Source organism: Salmo trutta, chromosome 38 (genome assembly GCF_901001165.1).
Source record: "Salmo trutta chromosome 38, fSalTru1.1, whole genome shotgun sequence".
Classification (NCBI taxonomy): domain Eukaryota; kingdom Metazoa; phylum Chordata; class Actinopteri; order Salmoniformes; family Salmonidae; genus Salmo; species Salmo trutta.
In genome coordinates this window covers 29,472,335-29,494,588 of record NC_042994.1, presented here as the reverse complement: position 1 = coordinate 29,494,588, position 22,254 = coordinate 29,472,335, and the positions used below count along the sequence as shown (strand labels likewise).

Sequence of the window (22,254 nt, the reverse complement as noted above, 5' to 3'; positions counted from 1 at the left end):
TTGTAGCCCATTCCAGCCTTGTGTAGGTCTGCAATCTTGTCCCTGACATCCTTGGAGAGCTCTTTGGTCTTGGCCATGGTGGAGAGTTTGGAATCTGATTGATTGCTTCTGTGGACAGGTGTCTTTTATACAGGTAACAAGCTGAGATTAGGAGCACTCCCTTTAAGAGTGTGCTCCTAATCTCAGCTCGTTACCTGTATAAAAGACACCTGGGAGCCAGAAATCTTTCTGATTGAGAGGGGGTCAAATACTTATTTCCCTCATTAAAATGCAAATCAATTTATAACATTTTTGACATGCGTTTTTATGGATTTTTTTGTTGTTATTCTGTCTCTCACTGTTCAAATAAACCTACCATTAAAATTATAGACTGATCATTTCTTTGTCAGTGGGCAAACATACAAAATCAGCAGGGGATCAAATACTTTTTTCCCTCACTGTATGCCTCAACCTCCCCACTGGAGACCAGGGTTCAATACCTGCATCTACTCTTCACTGTCTTCCCTGCTCATCTGTCTCCCCCCTCTACTTCTAACCTGTCTCCATTAAAAACAATTACAACATCAAATATACCCCCTTTAAAAATCACATCCTTCCCATCTTGTCTCCTTGAAGTAGTAAACACAACTATAAGGGATTGGACAGGTGATAAACCAGGTTACAATGGAGTCTGATGTGGGTAGGGATAAGGGATTGGACAGGTGTAAACCAGGTTACAATGGAGTCTGATGTGGGTAGGGATAAGGGATTAGACAGGTGATAAACCAGGTTACAATGGAGTCTGATGTGGGTAGGGATAAGGGATTAGCTGATTGTGTGGTAGGTAGGGATTAGGGAGTCTTGGGACAGAGACAGGCAGAGTTTGCCTGTGTGTCTCCTGATGTTTCTTCAGACTGCTCAACTGGGCAAAGGCTTTATCACACATGTGGCACTGGAACGGTTTCTCTCCTGTGTGGGTCCGCCGGTGGTTTTTCAAGACATTCCCATCACGAAACCTCCTCCCGCAGTCAGGGCATTGGTACGGCTTCTCTCCAGTGTGGATTCGCAGGTGAAGAGTGCAGTGGCTCTTACTTGTGAAGCTCTTGTCACAGTAAGTACAGCGGTAAGGCTTTTCACCAGCATGAATTCGGAGATGAAGTTTTAAACTCCCTGTCAGAGAGAAACTCTTCCCACACTGAGGGCAAAGGTAAGGCCTCTCTCCAGTGTGTTTCCTCTGGTGGACTAGTAAATTACGTTTAGTGGAGAAGGTCTTGTCGCACTGTGGGCAGTGGACACGGCTGTTGTGGGTCTTCTGCAGGTGATCCTTTAGAAGAGCCTTGGTAGAGAACTTCTCCCCACAGTGGGGGCATGGAAGAGGGCCTTGGTGCATACGGACTGGACCCAGTGTCTCCCCTTTGTGGTTCTTCAGGTGGTGCTGCTTTAGCGAGATTGTATGACGAAACTTCATCCCGCACACTGAGCAGTGATAGGGTTTCTCTCCTGTGTGAGTTCTCATGTGTCTCTGTAAGAGTCCAGATTGAGTAAAATCCTTACCGCAACGAGGGCAGACGTACGGTTTCTCCCCAGTATGGATTCTCAGGTGTATTTTAAGATTGTCAGCATATCTGAATCCCCTTCCACATTCAGAGCACACGTGTGGATTCTTCAGAGGATCATTTGGCGGGTGTCGTGTTTTTATGTGTGATTCCAGTCTTTCTGCAGTTATGAAACTCTTCTTACATTGACCACAACGGTGAGGGTGTTCTGTGTGAACAATTTCCTGGTGATGTTTCAGGCTTATTTTTACACGGAAATTCTTCCCACAATCCAAGCAGTGGAAAGGTTTCTCACCTGTGTGGGTTCTGATGTGTTTCTGTAAGTTACCAGAATCATTGTAGTCCTTCCCACAATGATGGCAAACATACGGTTTCTCCCCAGTATGAGTTCTCAGGTGTCTCTTAAGACTGCCAGCCTCACTGAATCCCTTTGCGCATGTAGAACACACGTGTGGTTTCTCTCCAGTCAAGTTATCTCTGTATCTCTTCAGGTATTGTAGGTGTAGTTTTAGACTTCTTGCTGTGGTAAAACTCTTCCCACAGTGATCACAGATATGGGAGCCATCTCCTGAGAGGGGTTCCTTACGTTGCTTAGCATTAGGCGTGCTGCAAAGCTTCTCTTTTGTGTGTTTTCTCTGTTGTAGTCTCTGTTCACGTGAGGTAGCAAAGCTCATCCCACAGTCGTCAGAGGAGAAATGGTAAGGTTTCTCTCCTGTATGGATGCTCTTCGGACGGACAACGACCTCCTCTCCTGGGTGAGCTCTTTTGATGTGTTTCTTCAAGCCTCCAGATTCAATAAAATCCTTCCCACAACGAGGGCAGTGGAAAGGTTTCTCACCTGTGTGAGTTCTGATGTGTCTCTTTAAGGTTCCAGATTCTGTGAAACCCTTCCCACACTGATAACAAACGTAAGGTTTCTCCCCAGTATGAGTTCTCCAATGTATCTTAAGACTGTAGGCCTGAGAGAATCCCTTTCCGCATTCAGAGCACACGTGTGGTTTCTCTGCAGTGACGGTATCACTGAATCTCTTCAGGTTCTGTATGTGTAGTTGTAGACTTCTTGCTGTGGTAAAATTCTTCCCACAGTGATCACAGATATGGTAGCCAGGCCTGTCTCCTGAGAGGGTTTTGTGTTGTTCAGCATTAGACGAGCTGTGGGGTTTCTCTCCAGTCTGTGTTGTCTTGTGTATTATATGGCCACTCTGCCCAGGTGTCTTCCTGCAGTCGACTAGGCGCACAGACACCTTCTTCTGACCCTGCAGTAAGGTACTACTGGGAAAGGCACGACCTGGGGACTCTGGGAGAGGAGAGGGGGGTGGTGGAGGCTTGTCCTGGAAATCAGAAAAAAAGAGAGAATTAATCAGGGTGGGTAATACTCTCCTGTGTCAAGGAATTTTGACTCTCAAAAGGTGATCTCAAAAGTCTTTCCTTGATTCCTCTCACCATTGATTACTTTGAATCCTTTTCAAAAAACATTGGAAGAGATATTCCAAGAGGATGAACCTTGAATCTTCTCCTCCAATGCATTTATAGAAGGAGGTCAAGGAATCATTTTCTGACAGGGAAAATAAATACTCACCTCTCTTACTCTCTGCTCTGGAGTGTGCCTCTCTGGATCTGACTCTGCCTCCAGCCCATCGCTAGCCAACCAATCCTTGTCCTCCACGTCCCAGTCTTTGTCGCAGTCTGCAGCGTCATCATCGGATTGGCTGGAACTCAAGTGCTCCGCCTTCAGTCCATTGCTAGGCAACCAATCGCTGTCCTCCTTGTCGCCTTCTTCTTCATAGTCTACAGCATCATCATCATCATCATCATCATCATCATCGGACTGGCTGGGACTAATTTCTGCATCGCTAGCAATCTCCAGCATCCTTCTGATGTCCTCTTTCAGATGGAGTAACCATGACACTCCCTGCTCCTCTGATTTCATTGAATCCATATTGTCCCACATTTCCTCCATGATTCTACGGCGTAATAAGCGATGATTCATACCTTTAATTTCCGATCCATCGTTGCCATGACGTTCACACAGGTAACGTAAATTGTCCTCAGTTAAAGTGAATAAACTCTGTTCAATTTCATCAATCAATGTTTCCTTCTCTGAACTGAGTGGATTCATATTGTCCTGCTTGTGTGGCAACAACGACAATGCAGTCAATGGCAGGACTTTAGAGTACCTGTAAAAAAAGATGAATACATCAAAACACTCATCTGTAATTTTATGTCATTATTAGCTGGTATTTAAAACACGTCACCAGGCGTTGTGAGATCTGGCAGCCGTCTACAAAGAAGCCTGGAACGTGACCATCGCTCTGTTAGCCGTTTAGCTAGTTAGCTAGCTATTCTGTTCACGTTGTGTAGGTGAGCCAAATCAGTTCAATCGATTTACAGATCCTGGAAATACACATTCACAGCTTGAACGTGTAGCAAAGTTGGGAAAATAAACCTCATATTACAGTATACAATAAACACTACAACAGATCTAGCTAGATAGCGGTGTTCAAAGCAGCTAGACGTCAGCGTAGCTAGATAAGCATGTGCTAACCTAGCTAGCTACCCATGTGGACCTAGCCATCTAGCAGCTATATTGCTGACTATGCCTATCTACAAAGCGAATATAAATTGTCTATATATGCATTTATAATATACCTGGCTGCTTTTAATAACTCTGACCATATAGTCTGTGATTTTCCTTCTGATGTTTACATTTTGACCACAATTCTACTGGCAGCAGATCGATGACGTCGCATTCGGCTTCTTCTTCTTTGGGATGTAACGCCGGTTGGCATCCAATATGTTGCATTACCGACACCAACTGGACTTTAATATAAATCCATGATACTTTGTGATACAAAATGGGAAAAGAGGAAAATAGTAAAATAAAATATTTTAAAAACACCCTTCCTACTAACCCTACATTCATTCATAACTGCAGGGCTCTCCAGAGGGTGGTGTGTTCTGCACAACGCATCACCGGGGCCAAACTACCCGCCCTCCAGGACACCTACAGCACCCGATGTCACAGGAAGGCCAAAAAGATCATCAAGGACAACAACCACCCGAGCCACTGCCTGTTCACCCCGCTATCATCCAGAAGGCGAGGTCAGTACAGGTGCATCAAAGCGGGACCGAGAGACTGAAAAACAGCTTATATCTCAAGGCCATCAGACTGTTAAACAGCATCACTAACACAGAGGCGCTGCTACCTACATACAGACTTGAAATCATTGGCCACTGTAATAAATAGATTGCTAGTCACTTTAATAACGGCACTTTAATAATGTTTACATATCTTGCATTACTCATCTCATATGTATATACTGTATTCTATACTATCTATTGCATCTTGCCTATGCATACATCAAATACATCTGACATTGCTCATCCATATATTTATATGTACATATTCTTATTCCATCCCTTTAGATTAGTGTGTATTAGGTAGTTGTTGTGGAATTGTTAGATTACTTGTTAGATATTACTGCACTGTCGGAACTAGAAGCCAAGCATTTCGCTACACTCGCATTAACATCTGCTAACCATGTGTATGTGACCAATAAAATTTGATTTGAATTGATTTTGAAACCATGTTATCAACAATCACATGTTTATTAGGTGGACATGATAAAAACAACACGAGGCATCATGTGGCATCATGTGATTCAAGTCAACACCAGTAAAACAATGAATATACAATATAGGAGTTTGTACGAAATAACGACCTAATGCCTATATAGTGGACTACTTTTGGCCAGTGCTCATTGTGCTCTGGTCAAAAGCAGTGTCTTGCACAGGAAATGGGGTGCCATTTTGTGTTTTCTTTCTTAATTCCCTCCCTCTGTGAAAACCCATTAGCCGTGGTATACTGGCCATATACCACAAACCCTCAACATGCCTTATTGATATCATAAACTGGTTACCAAGATAATTAGAACCCGTGATATACAGTCTGATATACCACGGCTTTCAGCCAATCAGCATCCAGGACCCGAAATACCCGGCTTGTAATTTAAAATAACTTTATATTCTCGTAGTCTTTTTCATTCAAGTTTAATTCATCCCGTGTTCATTAATTCATCCCGGGTTCATTAATTCATCCCGGGTTCATTAATTCATCCCGGGTTCATTAATTCATCCCGGGTTCATTAGTTCATCCCGGGTTCATTAGTTCATCCCGGGTTCATTAATTCATCCCGGGTTCATTAATTCATCCCGGGTTCATTAATTCATCCCGGGTTCATTAATTCATCCCGGGTTCATTAATTCATCCCGGGTTCATTAATTCATCCCGGGTTCATTAGTTCATCCCGGGTTCATTAGTTCATCCCGGGTTCATTAATTCATCCCGGGTTATATCACACAAAGATGGTTCAGTAGAGGTCTTTGAAGCAGTGCAGTTTCACTCTCTCTCTCTTTTGTGAAAATGCTTTCTGATTGCACAATATTTCAAAATGTAGGCCTAATTGCGGGAAAAACTCTGTATTGAAAGCAACCAGTGTTGTTACTGTTGGAGAGAAAATGATCAACCAGTGTTGTTACTGCTGGAGAGAAAAGGATCAACTATCAGTGATATTAGGCTGTATTTAGAGTTAGCAATTTAGCTAACCACTTCCTCAGGTGGTGGATTAGCCCCAAATGAATTAGTCTATATGATATAAGTGCCCCCAAAAAATGTAGGAAAATGAATCTCTATTGAAGAACAAAAACAAAAAAATATGGACAATTCTGGAACCCTATTTTGATTTTAAAATAATAGCAACAATTGCTCAATTGTCAAACCAAAAATGAATGTCAATCACTGGTTTAGTTTGCACATAAACATTTCTGGAATCATGCATTCGTGCTTGGACATGATGTTAGAATACACAATTTATTTGTTGAATCATACCATTCCAGTAGGCCTATTCTAGAACACTTCCACTGACTCCATAAAATGAGGAGGCTTCTAATTTGTTCTATTGCTTGACCCAGCAGCAATTGTGATACGACCAAATCACGGGCTGGTGCCACCAACTGAAAATGTTAGTATGGAGTCCTCCCTGTAACTACGCTTCTAGAATAGAACATGTGAATTACAGGATCTTTAGACTGCTCTCACACTAGTCCCCAGTGTGGAAATACTACTACAACAACAAAATGCTATATTAAGTGAATGTTTTTAAAACGTTTAAACATATTTCTGGGTGTTAAGAAGGGAAAGTAATCAAATTGTAATCAGATTACGTTACTCATTTAGAGTAATCCAGAGGACTACGTTAACAATTACTTCATTTTTCATGTAACTGTAATCAGTAACAGGTAAAATTTTAAGAACAAAACTACAGCCCATTCTGCAAAAAGCTCATTTTTGGTCCTGTAACTCCAACACAGTAGCTATGTTTCCATTAACTTGTCCAGTCATTTTTTTGTCGACATTTAGAAAGTTTGCATTGAAAATAGATAAAACAATTAATTGCCTGCTTGGGTGCGTTTCATTTAACTATCTTGTGTAGATCAACAGCCGGATGTAATGACGTCACACCTAAACTAGAACGCATTTTCGTAAAAACAGAGTGTTGAATAAGAACGTAGCTGTTTAAGTGTTTCCATTACCCATTGAGGGAAATTGGGCATTAATACATTGGCGACAGCCTGTATTCCCTCCCACCTATGTTTCATGTATCAGGTATACCGCGAAAACCAGCATGGAGAGAATGCAATAGTTTACTAATATTTGCCATATTCTAATAATTCTGTGCCAACGAATCGCCACCGTCCGTAGATCTGAAATAATTGGATGGTGAAACTTGCCAGCCAACCAGAAAATCAAGTCGAAGCAATTCACACATTCTTTAAAAAGTTAGGAAAACCGTTGGCCCTGCAATTGTTTAAAAAAAAAAAATTCATAAGCGAACAAATAGATTTTGCAAGAAGTAGGTATTTAGAATTAAAATGTGGAGTGGAGATTATAGTTACGCGATGACGTCACCTTCAAAAGTATTCTGCAATCATTTATACAAATGTAATTAAAAAAACAGCTTTTCCATTTGTCGCAATAAAGTTATACAAATTAAAAAATCCACCCCTGTTGAACGGATAAAATGTTGTTGATCTTTAGAAAATGTCTCCTATATCTGCCATTTCCATTAACACCTTGCAATTCTTTTCTTTGTGCTATTGCTTTTGTCGAATACACCTGGGTCAATGGAAACCTGCCTATTGTTAACTTGCAAACCACCCTTTGAAATGGACAAAAACAAACGAAAAGTCTGGATTTTAGGCTAACAGACAGCCCCATACTACAAGTTATGTGAGCTCCGCATCAACAGGTGCCCCTGGTCTTCACCGTATGGTTAGAGCTACCCTGCGCTAACCCAGGTCTCTCTTACTCATGTCTTCACCGTATGGTTAGAGCTACCCTGCGCTAACCCAGGTCTCTCTTACTCATGTCTTCACCGTATGGTTAGAGCTACCCTGCGCTAACCCAGGTCTCTCTTACTCATGTCTTCACCGTATGGTTAGAGCTACCCTGCGCTAACCCCGGTCTCTTACTCATGTCTTCACCGTATGGTTAGGGCTACCCTGCGCTAACCCAGGTCTCTCTTACTCATGCCTTAAACTAATGACTCATGAATATATCGTGTCATAATTACAGCCAGTGTGATATCAATATTTATAAACTGGGTGGTTTGAGCCAAGAATGCCGATTGGCTGGTATATTGGCTGGTATATCAGACCGTAAACAATGGGTATGACAAAACATTTGTTTTTACTGCCCTAATTACGTTGATAACCAGTTTACAATAAGGTACCTCAAGGGTTTGTGATATATGGTCAATATACCACGGCTAAGGGCTGTATTCAGGCACTCCGCTTTGCTTCGTGCATAAGAACAGCCCCCCGTGCCTTACTGCTTAAATATATACTATACTGTATACTGTGTTGCAATCACTGCACCTGTACATAGCTCATCTATAATTTAGCTCAAACTACTACCTCTTCCCCTACTGTATTTATTTATTTTATTTATTTTGCTCCTTTGCACCATATTATTTATATTTTAACTTTGAACTTTCTTCAAATTACAAATCTACCATTCTAGTGTTTTACTTGCTATACTTTATTTACTTTGCCACCATGGCATTTTTTTGCCTTTACCTCCCTTATCTCACATCATTTGCTCACATTGTATATAGTCTTATTTTTTTTTCTACTGTATCATTGATTGTATGTATGTTTTACTCCATGTGTAACTGTGTTTTTGTATGTTGTCAAACTGCTTTGCTTTATCTTGGCCAGGTCGCAATTGTAAATGAGAACTTGTTCTCAACTTGCCTACCTGGTTAAATTAAGGTGAAAAAAAATATGTAGTCTACAACTTAGATTTACAACTGACAGGACTAATGGTTGCTATGGAGTTGTCTAGATAATCATTAAAAAAACGGAACAGTTAAACAGAAAACAGCTTCAGTCTGGGTTTGGCGTTACGTTGTTTTTTTTTCTCACAACAGTTTTTTACAATTATAAATCGATGGTGGTGTTTAGAAATGTTATTAACCCCTTTAAAAAATGAACTAGCATTTATTTAGTGGTCTCCATGAATCGTGGCCCCTCTGCAGTTCACAACACAGCTCTGTAGTTGGAGACAACCACGTATCTGAATAAAGCAGAATGTTTTAAATAACAAACAAACATCACAACAATTTTACCCATATTTGTCATTTAGAATGAACTGGTCAAGGCAAAGAGGGTGGATAAATGTTAGATGAACAACTCAAGCCGTTTACCATTGTCTACTTAAGTGGGTGGCTCTCCAATAGACACCAAATGCGAGTCTGGACTACTTAGTTAATTGACTTCCACTGAAACGGAAACATATGGGAGTGGGATGTCTCGATTCAATCTCTGGTCAAGGAGGTAAGTTTGCGGTAAAGTATTTCAAACCCCAGAAATCAGGACATACCAGACCCAATACTTTGAGGAAGTCAGTTGTATAGTTCTATTCAGTCTCCCATCTGTTTTGTCTTTCATTACCTCATCTGAGTCCAAATCCCTCCCTACATCTGGCCAACATAGAAGGGGGAGGGGCCCGGGGGACGTAGTAGGTGGGGGTTTGAGATGTCCTGAGTGCCAAATGGCACCTTTGTCCATACAGAGTGCAATAATGTTGACCAAGGGCCTGGTCAGAGCCCTATGGGCCCTGGTTAAAAGTCTTGAACAAATTGTAGGGCATAGGCTCTGGTCAAAATTTGTGCCCTCTATCGTGCAGAGTGTGCCATTTTGGACAGGCTGAGTCAAAGGCAGTGTTCCATTACTTAAGAAATGCTTCCTCCCAATCTATTTGCTTCAGTTGGTAACCAGATCGATAGAGTGATTCCTCACGAAACCCAGACAACAACAAAAAGACTGGGCGCAGACATCCATTTTAATTCTATTCCATGTTGGTTCAATGTAATTTTCATTGAAATGACGTGGAAACAACGTTTATTGAACTGGTGTGTGCCCAATGGGATGGGTTTTGGGGAGTGTAACTAAATGTTATCCATAGAATGGTCATTTGGAGGAACGAATGTTTACATTTATTTGAGATTCATCTCTAAAAGCATAATTGAGAAATAACTGATCAAAGTTATTCGATTTTGGCCTTACCCAGGCCTAATTTAAAACTCTATGTTTCATCTGTAAGTGCTACAAAGCAAAAAATAAACAATTTTTGATTTGGCCATTTTTATATATATATATATATATATATATATATATATATATATATATACACCACCGTTCAAACGTTTGGGGTCACTTAGAAATGTCCTTGTTTTTGGTTGGTCTTCTAGGCAGAATTGCAAAGAAAAAGCCATATCTCAGACTGGCCAATAAAAATAAAAGATTAAGATGGGCGAAAGATCACAGACACTGGACAGAGGAACTCTGCCTAGAAGGCCAGCATCCTGGAGTTGCCTCTTCACTGTTGACATTGAGACTGGTGTTATGCGGGTACTATTTAATGAAGCTGCCAGTTGAGGACTTGTGAGGCGTCTGTTTCTAAAACTAGACACTCTAATGTACTTGTCCTCTTGCTCAGTTGTGCACCGGGGCCTCCCACTCCTCCTTCTATTCTGGTTAGAGCCAGTTTGCGCTGTTCTGTGAAAGGAGTAGTACACAGTGTTGTACGAGATCTTCAGATTCTTGGTAATTTCTCCCATGGAATAGCCTTCATTTCTCAGAACAAGAATAGACAAGAATGAGTTTAAGAAGAAAGTTCTTTGTTTCTGGCCGTTTTGTGCCTGCAATCAAACCCACAAATGCTGATGCTCCAGATACTCAACTAGTCTAAAGAAGGCCAGTTGTGTTGCTTCTTTAATCAGCACAACCATTTTCAGCTGCGCTAACGTAATTGCAAAAGGGTTTTCTAATGATCAATTAGCCTTTTAAAATGATAAACTTGGATTGGCTAACACAACGTGCCATTGGAACACAGGAGTGATAGTTGCTGATAATGGGCCTCTGTACGCCTACGTAGATATTCCTTTTTTTTTATCAGCCGTTTCCAGCTACAATAGTTATTTTAATGGACAAACAATGAGCTTTTCTTTTTAAAAAACAAAGGACATTTCTAAGTGACCCCAAACTTTTGAAAGGTAGTGTAAAAAATATTTCTATAGTTGTACATAATATACTCTATAAGCATATCAAAGTTCTAATGTGGAATCTCTTCTAATTTTAAAGTTAAGCCCACTTTATGAAGTGGAGTCAACATGGGCATCCCTGTGGAATGCTTTCGACACCTTGTAGAGTCCATGCCTCGACGAATTGAGGATGTTCTGAGGGCAAAATGGGGTGCAACTCAATATTAGGAAGGTGTTAATGTTTTATTCTATGGATTATATTTTGTGAATTTCCCCCAAATCATGGTATTTTTCTGTCTGGGTATCGTGAGGAATCCCTTTATAAGGGATTGGACAGGTGATAAACCAGGTTACCATTGAGTCTGTGATGGGTAGGGATAAGGGACATGCTGATTGTGTGGTAGGTAGGGATTAGGGAGTCTTGGGACAGAGACAGGCTGAGTTAGCCTGTGTGTGTCCTGATGTTTCTTCAGACTGCTCCACTGGGCAAAGGCTTTATCACACACGTGGCACTGGAACGGTTTCTCTCCTGTGTGGGTCCGCCGGTGGTTTTTCAAGACATTCCCATCACGAAACCTCCTCCCGCAGTCAGGGCATTGGTACGGCTTCTCTCCAGTGTGGATTCGCAGGTGAAGATTGCAGTGGCTCTTACTTGTGAAGCTCTTGTCACAGTAAGTACAGCAGTAAGGCTTCTCACCAGCATGAATCCGGAGATGAAGTTTTAAACTCCCTGTCAGAGAGAAACTCTTCCCACACTGAGGGCAAAGGTAAGGCCTCTCTCCAGTGTGTTTCCTCTGGTGGACTAGTAAACTACCTTTAGTGGAGAAGGTCTTGTCGCACTGTGGGCAGTGGACTCTGCTTTTGTGAGTCTTCTGAAGGTGACCCTTTAGAAGAGCCTTGGTAGAGAACTTCTCCCCACAGTGTGGGCATGGAAGAGGGCCTTGGTGCATACGGACTGGACCCAGTGTCTCCCCCTTGTGGTTCTTCAGGTGGTGCTGCTTTAGCGAGATTGTGTGACGAAACTTCATCCCGCACACCAAGCAGTGGTAAGGTGTCTCTCCTGTGTGAGTTCTCATGTGTCTCTGTAAGAGTCCAGATTGAGTAAAATCCTTACCGCAGCGAGGACAGACGTACGGTTTCTCCCCAGTATGGATTCTCAGATGTCTTTTAAGACTGCCGGCCTCACTGAATCCCCTTCCACATTCAGAGCACACATGTGGTTTTTTCAGAGGATCATTTGGCGGATGCCGGGTTTGCATGTGTGATTCCAGTTTAAATGCACTTACGAAGCTCTTCATACAGTGATCACAGCGGTGAGGGTGTTCTGTGTGAACAACTTCCTGGTGATGTATAAGGCTTATTTTTTCACGAAAATTCCTACCACATTCCGAGCAGTGGTAAGGTTTCTCACCTGTGTGCGTCCTGATGTGTCTCTGTAAGTTTCCAGAATCATTGTAGTTCTTCCCACAATGATGGCAAACATACGGTTTCTCCCCAGTATGAGTTCTCAGGTGTCTCTTAAGACTGCCAGCCTCACTGAATCCCTTTCCGCATGTAGAACACACGTGTGGCTTCTCTCCAGTCAAGTTCTCTCTGTATCTCTTCAGGTACTGTAAGTGTCGTTTTAGACTTCGTGCTGTGATAAAACTCTTCCCACAATGATCACAGATATGGGAGCCATCTCCTGAGAGGGGTTCCTTACGTTGCTTAGCATTAGGCATGCTGCAAAGCTTCTCTCTTGTGTGTTTTCTCTGGTGTACTCTGCGTTTGCGTGAGGTACCGAAGCTCATCCCACAGTCGTCAGAGGAGCAATGGTAAGGTTTCTCTCCTGTAAGGACGCTCTTCACAACGACCTTCTCTCCTGGGTGAGTTTTTCTCATGTGTCTCCTTAAGTTTCCAGAATCACTCCAAGCCTTCCCACAATGATGGCAGACGTACGGTTTCTCCCCAGTATGAGTTCTCAGGTGTCTCTTAAGACTGCCAGCCTCACTGAATCCCTTTGCGCATGTAGAACACACGTGTGGTTTCTCTTCAGTCAAGTTATCTCTGTATCTCTTCAGGTACTGTAGGTGTAGTTTTAGACTTCTTGCTGTGGTAAAATTCTTCCCACAATGATCACAGATATGGGAGCTTGGACTGTCTCCTGAGAGGGTTTCATTGCGTAGTTCAGCAGACGAGCTGTGAGGATTCTCTCCTGTCTGTGTTGTCTTGTGTATTATATGGCCACTCTGCCCTGCTGTTTTCATGCAGTCGACCAGCCGCACAGACACCCTCTTCAGACCCAGCAGTAATACGCTATTGGGAGAGGCAGGACCTGGGGACTTCGGGAGGGCGGAGTGTGACGTGGAAAGCTTGTTCTGTAAATCATAAAAATAGAGACAGAACAAATCAGGGTGGGAAACACTCTCCTACGTGTCAAGGAATTGTTTGTCTCAAAAGTCTTTCCCTTGACTCCGCTCATCCTTCATTAAAAAACATTGGAGGATAAAGTCCAAGAGGAGAAACCTTGAATCTTTTCCTGCAACACATTTATAGAAGGAGGATAACAAGATGCCGCCAACAGACACGGTTGCCTTGTTTCTAGCTACTAGCCAACTTTCCAGTATTTTTTGGGGGGTGTTATTTCTGACATATTGGGGGTGTTATTTCTGACATTATTTGCTCAGAACGTTTCTTGTATTATTACCTACAGCTGAAAATAACTGACACTAAATCGGCGGTCACTCACCAGAGACTCGAGCAGAAATTCGACTTCCCTGACCTGGATCCTTTGTTTGAACTTCCCGAGACAGGTCTATTCATCTCGGGAGCTGCACCAAAACACTGACGCCGGAGAAGAGGAAGAAGTGGAGCCCGGCGTGCATACCATCCACCACTTCAGAGTACATTACTCTCTAACGTTCAGTCCCTGGACAATAAAGTAGACAAGCTCAGGGCGAGGATCTCCTTCCAGACAGATATCAGGGACTGTAACATACTCTGTTTTACGGAATAATGGCTCTCTCCGGATATATTGTCCCCTGTCCAATCAGCCAGCGGGATTCTTCGACCATCACGCATACAGGAAGAAAGAACTCTCAGGGAAAAAGTAAGGCGGAGGGGTTTGTTTCATGATTAACAACTCATGGTGTGATTGTCATACAGGAACTCAAGTCCTTTTGTTTTCCCCATCTGGAATACCTCATCATCAAATGCAAGCCGAATTACCTCCCGATATACCTTTCTTCGGTCATTGTCACTGCCGTGTATATTCCCCAATCAAGCACACACCGCAACTATGTGCAAACTGGAAAGCACATATCCCAAGGCTGCATTTATTGTAGCTGGAGACTTTAGTAAAGGAAATCTGAGGAAAACGCTACTGAAATTTTTATCAAAACATCGCCTGTACAACATGCGCATCACGTACCCTGGATCATTGTTACTCTCCCTTCTGGGGATGGCCCTACCCTGCCCTCCCATCATAAAATCAGATCACGCCTCCATTCTGCACCTCCCCACCTATAGGCAGAAACTTGAAGAGGAAGCTCCGGTGGTAAGGACTTGGTCTCGGAATCTACGCTTCAAGAATGTTTTGACCACGCAGACTGGGAAATGTTCCGGGTCGCCTCTGAGAATAATATTGACGTATACACAGACTCAGTGACTGAGTTCATCAGGAAGCGGATAGAGGATGTTGTTCCCACGGCGACTGAGTTCATCAGGAAGTGGATAGAGGATATTGTTCCTACGGTGACTGAGTTCATCAGGAAGTGGATAGAGGCTATTGTTCCCACGGTGACTGAGTTCATCAGGAAGTGGATAGAGGCTATTGTTCCCACGGTGACTGAGTTCATCAGGAAGTGGATAGAGGCTATTGTTCCCACGGTGACTGAGTTCATCAGGAAGTGGATAGAGGATGTTGTTCCCACGGTGACTGAGTTCATCAGGAAGTGGATAGAGGATGTTGTTCCCACGGCGACTGAGTTCATCAGGAAATGCATAGAGGATGTTGTTCTGGCTGTGACGATTAGAACTTATCCAAACCAAAAACGTGGATAGATGGCAGCGTTCACGCAAAACTGAAAGCGTGAATGCATTTAACCGTGGAAAGGTGACTGGGAACATGGACATGTACAAACAGACGAGCTATGACCTTGGTAAGGCAATCAAAGAGGCAAAACGACAGTACAGGGACAAAGTGAAGTCACAATTCAACGGCTCAGACACGAGATGCATGTGGCAGGGACTCAAGACAATCCCAGATTAAAAAGGGAAAGCCAGCCATGTTGCGGACGTCGATGCCTCGCTCCTGGATAAGCTAAACACCCTCACCCACTTCGAGGAAAATATTGAGCCGCCGCCGAGGTCCCTTCTGCTCACTAGGACTGTGTGCTCTCGTTCTCCGTGACCGACGTGAGTAAGTCATATAAACATGCTAACCCTCACTTGGCTGCCGGCCCAGACGGCATCCCAAGCCGCATCCTCAGAGCATGTGCAAACTAGGAGTGTTTACGGACATATTCAAATTTCTTCATATTCCAGTCTGTTGTCCCCACTTGCATCAAGATGCCCATCATTATTCCTGTACCCAAGAAAATGGTCACTGAACTAAATGACAATCGCCCCATAGCACTCACTTCTGTTATCATTAGGTGCTTTGAGAGGCTAGTTAAGGAACATATCACCTCCACCTTACACAACAACCTAGACCTACTACAATTCCCACTACCTCCTCAACAGATCCACAGATGACAGAATCTCCATTGCACTGAACACTGCCCTATCCCACCTGGACAAGACAAATACCTATGTAAGAATGCTGTTCATTGGCTACATCTCAGCCTTCAACACCCTAGTGCTGTACAAGCTCATCATTAAGCTCAAGGCCCAACTGGGTCCTGGACTTTCTGGCAGGCCGACCGCAAGAGGCGAAGGTAGCCAACACGTCCGCCACACTGATCCTCAACACTGCGTGCTCAGCCCCCTCCTGTACTATCTGTTCACCCATGACTGCGCGGCCACGCACGTCTCCAACTCAAATCATCAAGTTTACTGACCACCCAGCAGTGGTAGACCTGAGTACAGCCTACAGGGAGGAGGTGAGGGCCTACAGGGAGGAGGTGAGGGCCTACAGGGAGGAGGTGAGGGCCTACAGGGAGGAGGTGAGGGCCTACAGGGAGGAGGTGAGGGCCTACAGGGAGGAGGTGAGGGCCCTGGCAGAGTGGTGCCAGGAATATAAGCTCTCCCTCAACAAAAACGAAGGAGCTGATCGTGGACTATAGGAGACAGAGAGCGTACGCCCCACATCCGCATCGACAGGGCCGCAGTGGAGAGTCAAAAGCTTCAAGTTATAGACATGCAGATCACTGATGACCTGAAATGGTCCCTTCACACAGACAGTGTGGTGAAGACGGTGGAGCAGCACCTCTTCAACCTCAGGAGCCTGAAGAAATTTGCCTTGGCCTAAGACCCTCACGAACATCTACAGATGCACCATTGAGAGCCCCCTGTCAGGCTGTATCACCGCCTGGTGTAGCAAATGCGCTGTCCACAACTGCAGGGCTCTCCAGGGGGTGGTGTGGTCAGCCCAAAGCATCATCGGGGACACACTACCTGCCCTCCAGTACATCGACAGCACCCGATGTACCAGGAAGGCCAAGAAGATCATCAAGGACCTCAGCCACCTGAGCAATGACCCGTTCACCCTGCTACCATCTAGAAGGAACCCACACATAAGACAGACTGTCAAATACTGATTCTACCACCTCTGCAACATTGCCAAAGTCAGGTCTATCCTCTCCTGTCCTGCTGCTGTAACACATATACATGCATTCATCTCCTCCTGTCTTGACTACTGCAACTCACTACTCTCCGGTATCAATTCAAGTTCCCTCCATAAGCTACTAAAATCTGCAGCCCGCTTCACCCAGACTAACTCCTGGCAGTACATCACCCAGACTAAGTCCTGGCAGCACATCACCCAGACTAAGTCCTGGCAGCATATCACCCAGGCTATGTCCTGGCAGCACATCACCCAGACTAAGTCCTGGCAGCACATCACCCAGACTAAGTCCTGGCAGCACATCACCCAGACTGTCCTGGCAGCACATCACCCAGACTAAGTCCTGGCAGCACATCACCCCTTGCCCTCCGTGAACTCCACTGGCTCCCAACTCATTGACTACAAGATCCTCCTTCAGACCTACAAAGCCCTTCACCATCTTGTTCAAATATTCACACCCGAGTTAATACTTTGTAGGAGCACCTTTGGTGGCTATTACAGATAGCTGTAAGTCGTTTTTGGGGTAAGTCTCTAAGAGCTTTACACACCTGGATTGGACAATATTTACTGTTTTCTTTCTTTTTTCCCTTCAAGGCTTGATCATTGCTAGACAGCCATTTTTCAAATCTTGCCATATAAATTTCAAGTCGATTTTAAAGTCAAAACTGTAACTAGGTCACTCAGGAACATTCAGTGTCATCTTGGTAAAGCAGCTCCAGTGTATATTTGGCCTTGCTTTTTTTAGGTTATTGTCCTGCTGAAAGGTGAATTCGTCTCCCAGTGTTTGTTGGAAAGCAGACTGAACCAGGTTTTCCTCTAGGATTTTGCCTGTGCTTGGGCACTATTACGTTTCTTTTTATCCTAAAAAACTCCTTAGTCTTTGCCGATGACAAGCATACACATAACACTGTGCAGCCACCACCACGTTTGAAAATTTGAAGAGTGATGTGTTGTGTTGGATTAGTGATGTGTTGTGTTTGCCCCAAACATAACACTTTGTATTCAGGATATATAGTTAATTTCTTTGCCACATTTTTTGCACTATTAGTGCCTTGTTGTAAACAACAACTCCAGTGTATATTTGGCCTTGTGTTTTATGTTATTGTCCTGCTGAAAGGTGAATTCATCTCCCAGTGTCTGGTGGAAAGCAGACTGAACCAGGTTTTCCTCTAGGATTTGCTGCAGTATTACTTTAGTGCCTTGTTGCAAACAGGATGCATGTTTTGGAATATTTGTATTTTGTACTGGCTTCCTTCTTTTCACTCTGTCATTTATATTAGTATTTTGGAGTAACTACAATGTTGTTGATCCATCCTCAGTTTTCTCCTGTTTAAAACTGTTTAAAAGTCACCATAGTCCTCATGGTGAAATCCCTGAGCGGTTTCCTTCCTCTTCAGCAACTGAGTTAGGAAGGATGCCTGTATCTTTGTAGTGACTGGGTGTATTAATACAACATCCAAAGTGTAATTAATAACCTGCGATAATATCTGAAAATGTGTGTTTCGTGACCAACAAACTGATTTGAGGACAACGAATCAAGGATGAGATTTATCAAAGAAAGACTATAACACACATTTTATGACTGTAAAAATAAATACTCATGTCTCTTACTCTCTGCTCTGGAGTGTGCCTCTCTGGATCTGACTCTGGCCCCAGCCCATTGCTATCCAACCAATAATTGTCCTCCACGTCAAATTCTTCATCGCAGTCTGCAGCGTCATCATCGGATTGGCTGGAACTCAAGTGCTCCACCTTCAGTCCATTGCTAGGCAACCAATCGCTGTCCCCATCGCATTCTTCGTCACAGTCTACAGCATCATCATCATCGGACTGGCTGGGACTCATTGGTGCACCACTAACATCCTCCAGCATCTTTCTGATGTCGTCTTTCAGTTGGACTAACCAAGACATTCCCTGCTCCTCCGATTTCATTGAATCCATATTGTCCCACATTTCCTCCATGATTCTACGGCGTAATAAGCGATGATTCATCCCTTTAATTTCCGATCCATCGTTGCCATGACGTTCACACAGGTAACATAAATTGTCCTCGGTTAAAGTGAATAAACTCTGTTCAATTTCATCAATCAATGTTTCCTTCTCTGAACTGAGTGGATTCATATTGTCCTGCTCGTGTGGCAACAACGACAATGCAGTCAATGGCAGGACTTTAGAGTACCTGTAAAAAAATATGTATACATCAAAACACTCATCTGTAATTTCATGTCATTATTAGCTGATATTTAAAGGAATAGTTCAGGATTTTGGCAATGAGTTTCTTTACTTCCCCAGAGTTAAATGGACTTATGGATACCATGTTTATGTCTCTGCGTCCAGAATGAAATAAGTTAGAGGAATAGTTTCACAAGCCAATGCTAACTTGCAGTAGAGCAATGACGAAGTCTACAGAAACAGCAGTTTCCTTACACTTCCAGTCATTCTTATGATCAAAATCAACACAGGAAGGATATGTAGCCTATTTGACTGACAAACCTTAGCTTATTTAACATAGGCAAGTCAGTTAACAACAAATTCTTATATAGAATGACAGCCTAGGAACAGTTGAATCAAACGGTTTATTCTCATTAGCTGTGATAACAGGGAGCTTCATAGCAGGAGACTCATCCATCATCTTGGCAATACTTTCCTCCTGCTCTATTACATGCTGACCAAACCAGACGCGTGAATCCCCTTTCACCTTTATTTAACTCAGCAAGTCAGTTATTTACAATGACAGCCTGGGAACAGTGGGTTAACTCACATGTTCACAGGCAGAACGACAGTTTTTGACCTTGTCAGGTCAGGGATTTGATCCAGCAACCTTTTCAGTTACAAGTCCAACGCTCTAACCACTACCCTAACTGCCTCCACATCCCCATTGGTTTTTAGGAGCATATACACACGTGGGTGATTGAAAGATTAACTTAGGTCCACACTCCAGACGGTTGTAGTAATGCTGTAAAGTTGGTTGCCAACCGCCATATAAAGTCCAAAGAAGAAAAAGAAGCCTTTAGGAAGGAGGAGAAAGGAATTCCGTTTACCGTTTTATCTGTGGATTAATTGTTTAATTTCCATAAATGTTAAAAATGCTTTTCGACCTGTCCCCAAATTAATATAATTGGTTCAGAGTTTGTTTTCATATTTCAACCTGCGTGTCCAGTTGCTGGGGTAACGTTTGAATTTAGAAAACACTTATTAAATGAGATATTTTGCTCCAAGAAGTAATCCAACAATGTCAACGTAGCCATCTTGTCTATTCCTCATCTCTCTTTGATCGGAGTCGGTGAGTGTACGCTTGATTAGTGGACACCCACCTGGCTCGTTAATTAATCCACCAATCAAGCGTCACTTTGAATGACACTCATTTATGGAGCAAAACATGTATTTAATAACGGGAGCACTTTATGAATTCAATCGTTCCCGCTGCAACTGGACACATACATTTAAGAGAATGGTGCCTCTCCTAATCGAGAACGATGAAAGTATCGCCAAGAAAAGGTTGGTGGATAAATCTCCTGCTATGGCTATGCAGCTGCCTGAGATCAACGTTTATCACAGCTGATGAGGAGAAACCGTTTGATTCCATTAACTATCACTTTACCCAGTTTTGGGACAACATCGGGAGTCTATTGGTTGCATCATTCTGGTGGTTGGCGACAGAAAATAACGTACCACAATACAGCCGGCTACACAAAAGAAAAAACGTTTTCTGTCAACAAAGGCATATGCATGTATAAGCTCTAGGAACTATTTACCGAAAGTGAAGTGTGACCCTCGCTATCCCACTTTTGTCAGAACAGCACCATGTTCCTGTTGCGTTACAGTGGGTTGTCATTAGACCACGCACATCCTACCACTGTCTACAGAGCAGGAATGTGGTGCGGTTCGGACAACGTTTGGATTCAGACGTTTGATAGTGAGGGTCACATTTTAAATTTACGTCTGGTAAATGGAGTTCCTAGAGACTAAACATATGCTTTTGTGTATCCGGATATATTGTGGTAGGGTTATTTTCCGTCGCCAGCCACCAGAACTACTATACGCACAACTCAGGGAGTCCAACCAATACAGACCCCCGATGTTGTCTCAAAACTACACTATACCATGCATTTCGTTGGGACCACTAAATGCACAAAAAAAACATTTTCTGGCAATTTTAACCGTAAATTTGACCAGCATTGCTCCGCGTAGACGCGAGAAAAATAGAATCTGACGCTTACAGCCCGTCTTTTCTCATTCTGCATTATATTTCCATCGTGAGCACGCTCATTCGCGTGTTTAAAACCACTTAACGTATGATTTGGGCTTTTTTAAAGGCCTATATAAACCGTTCTGATATAGGTAACGTTTGAACAAGTACGTTACAACAGCTAACGTTAACTAGCTAGATCAGCTAGCGATCCATGTGGACCTAGCTACAAAGCGATTAAAATTTGGCTAGATGCGCATTTATGATCTACTTTGATGCTTTTAATCAACTTTAATCATATCGCATGTGTGACGTTTTCCTCCAATATGTTTACCTTTTGACCAAAGATGGTTTAGATAGTCTTGCTTTCAACTCAGCCTGTTTTGATGGCAGCAGTTTGATGCCGTCATTTCCGGTATGGGAAGGAAGCCTTCTTCAGAGGTGCATTGGCAGACTTGAATGTCTATTGCAGCCACCTACTGTATAAAAAATAAACAATTTTTTTTTGGTGGTGGGTAAACGACAGGCTATACCAAGGGTACTCAACTCTTAGCCTACGAGGTCCGGAGCCTGTTGGTTTGCTGTTCTACCTGATAATGAATTGCACACACACCTAGTGTCCCAGGTTTAAATCAGTCCCTCATTAGAGGGGCACAATGGGTAAAAAAAACAATACTATACAAAAATAGACCCATTTAAAAACCACATCCAGTCATAGCGCAGGGCGGAACATTCTTCGACAGGATTCCAAAGTCCCAAAGAGCGTTCAGCTGCACTTACAATGATGCCAATTGTCTCTGATTTCTTCTCCGTTTGTGCTGTGCCATTTATGACCATTGCAATCAATTATACAGTCCACCTTTTTAACATGAAATATATCAGGATCCCTTGGTTGCCGAGAAACATTCACGGGTGTAGGCTCTACTACCATCGAGTCTTCAACGCCACTCAATCCTCCCACTTTTCCTTGTTCACCACGGTAACCAACTCGTTCTTACTCTGTGTTCTCATCTTCACCCAACCCACCATTAGTTTCAAACAGAACATTGGTTTCACCCATCTCCCTTCAGAGGAAGCCTTCAAAATAAGACCAGAATGAGTTATGCATTCTACTCAGTGACAGAATGAGTTATAAATGTACCACCAGACAGTAGAAGCTAG

General features: G+C 43.1%; 1 protein-coding gene across 4 annotated transcripts; it reads right to left on the bottom strand.

Moving 5' to 3' along the window:
* Window positions 1–436: 436 nt before the first annotated feature.
* On the bottom strand, window positions 437–22,229 carry LOC115178909 (zinc finger protein 345-like). 4 transcript variants are annotated; one of them, XM_029740333.1, is made up of 3 exons: window positions 18,516–18,574; window positions 3,115–3,712; window positions 437–2,866 (listed from the first exon to the last, which is right to left on the bottom strand). In XM_029740333.1, the coding sequence occupies exons 1-3, from the start codon at window positions 18,563–18,565 to the stop codon at window positions 770–772; spliced, it is 2,745 nt and encodes a 914-aa protein (XP_029596193.1). In that variant the 5' UTR covers window positions 18,566–18,574; the 3' UTR covers window positions 437–769. The 4 variants fall into 4 exon arrangements, with proteins under 4 accessions (XP_029596193.1, XP_029596194.1, XP_029596196.1 ...); XM_029740334.1 differs by lacking the exon at window positions 18,516–18,574 and adding an exon at window positions 4,185–4,482; XM_029740336.1 differs by lacking the exon at window positions 18,516–18,574 and adding an exon at window positions 4,209–4,482.
* Between the last annotated feature and the right edge of the window lie 25 nt (window positions 22,230–22,254).

What these genes read in the sequence shown, in the direction of transcription:
- LOC115178909 (XM_029740333.1), bottom strand. Translation starts at nt 18,565, where the DNA reads ATGGGCTGGGGCCAGAGTCAGATCCAGAGAGGCACACTCCAGAGCAGA. An exon ending in GGCACACTCCAGAGCAGAGA is followed by an intron (nt 3,713 to 18,515) that starts GTAAGAGACATG and finishes CTTTTTTTACAG; the next exon opens with GTACTCTAAAGTCCTGCCAT. An exon ending in CAGAGCAGAGAGTAAGAGAG is followed by an intron (nt 2,867 to 3,114) that starts GTGAGTATTTAT and finishes TCTGATTTCCAG; the next exon opens with GACAAGCCTCCACCACCCCC.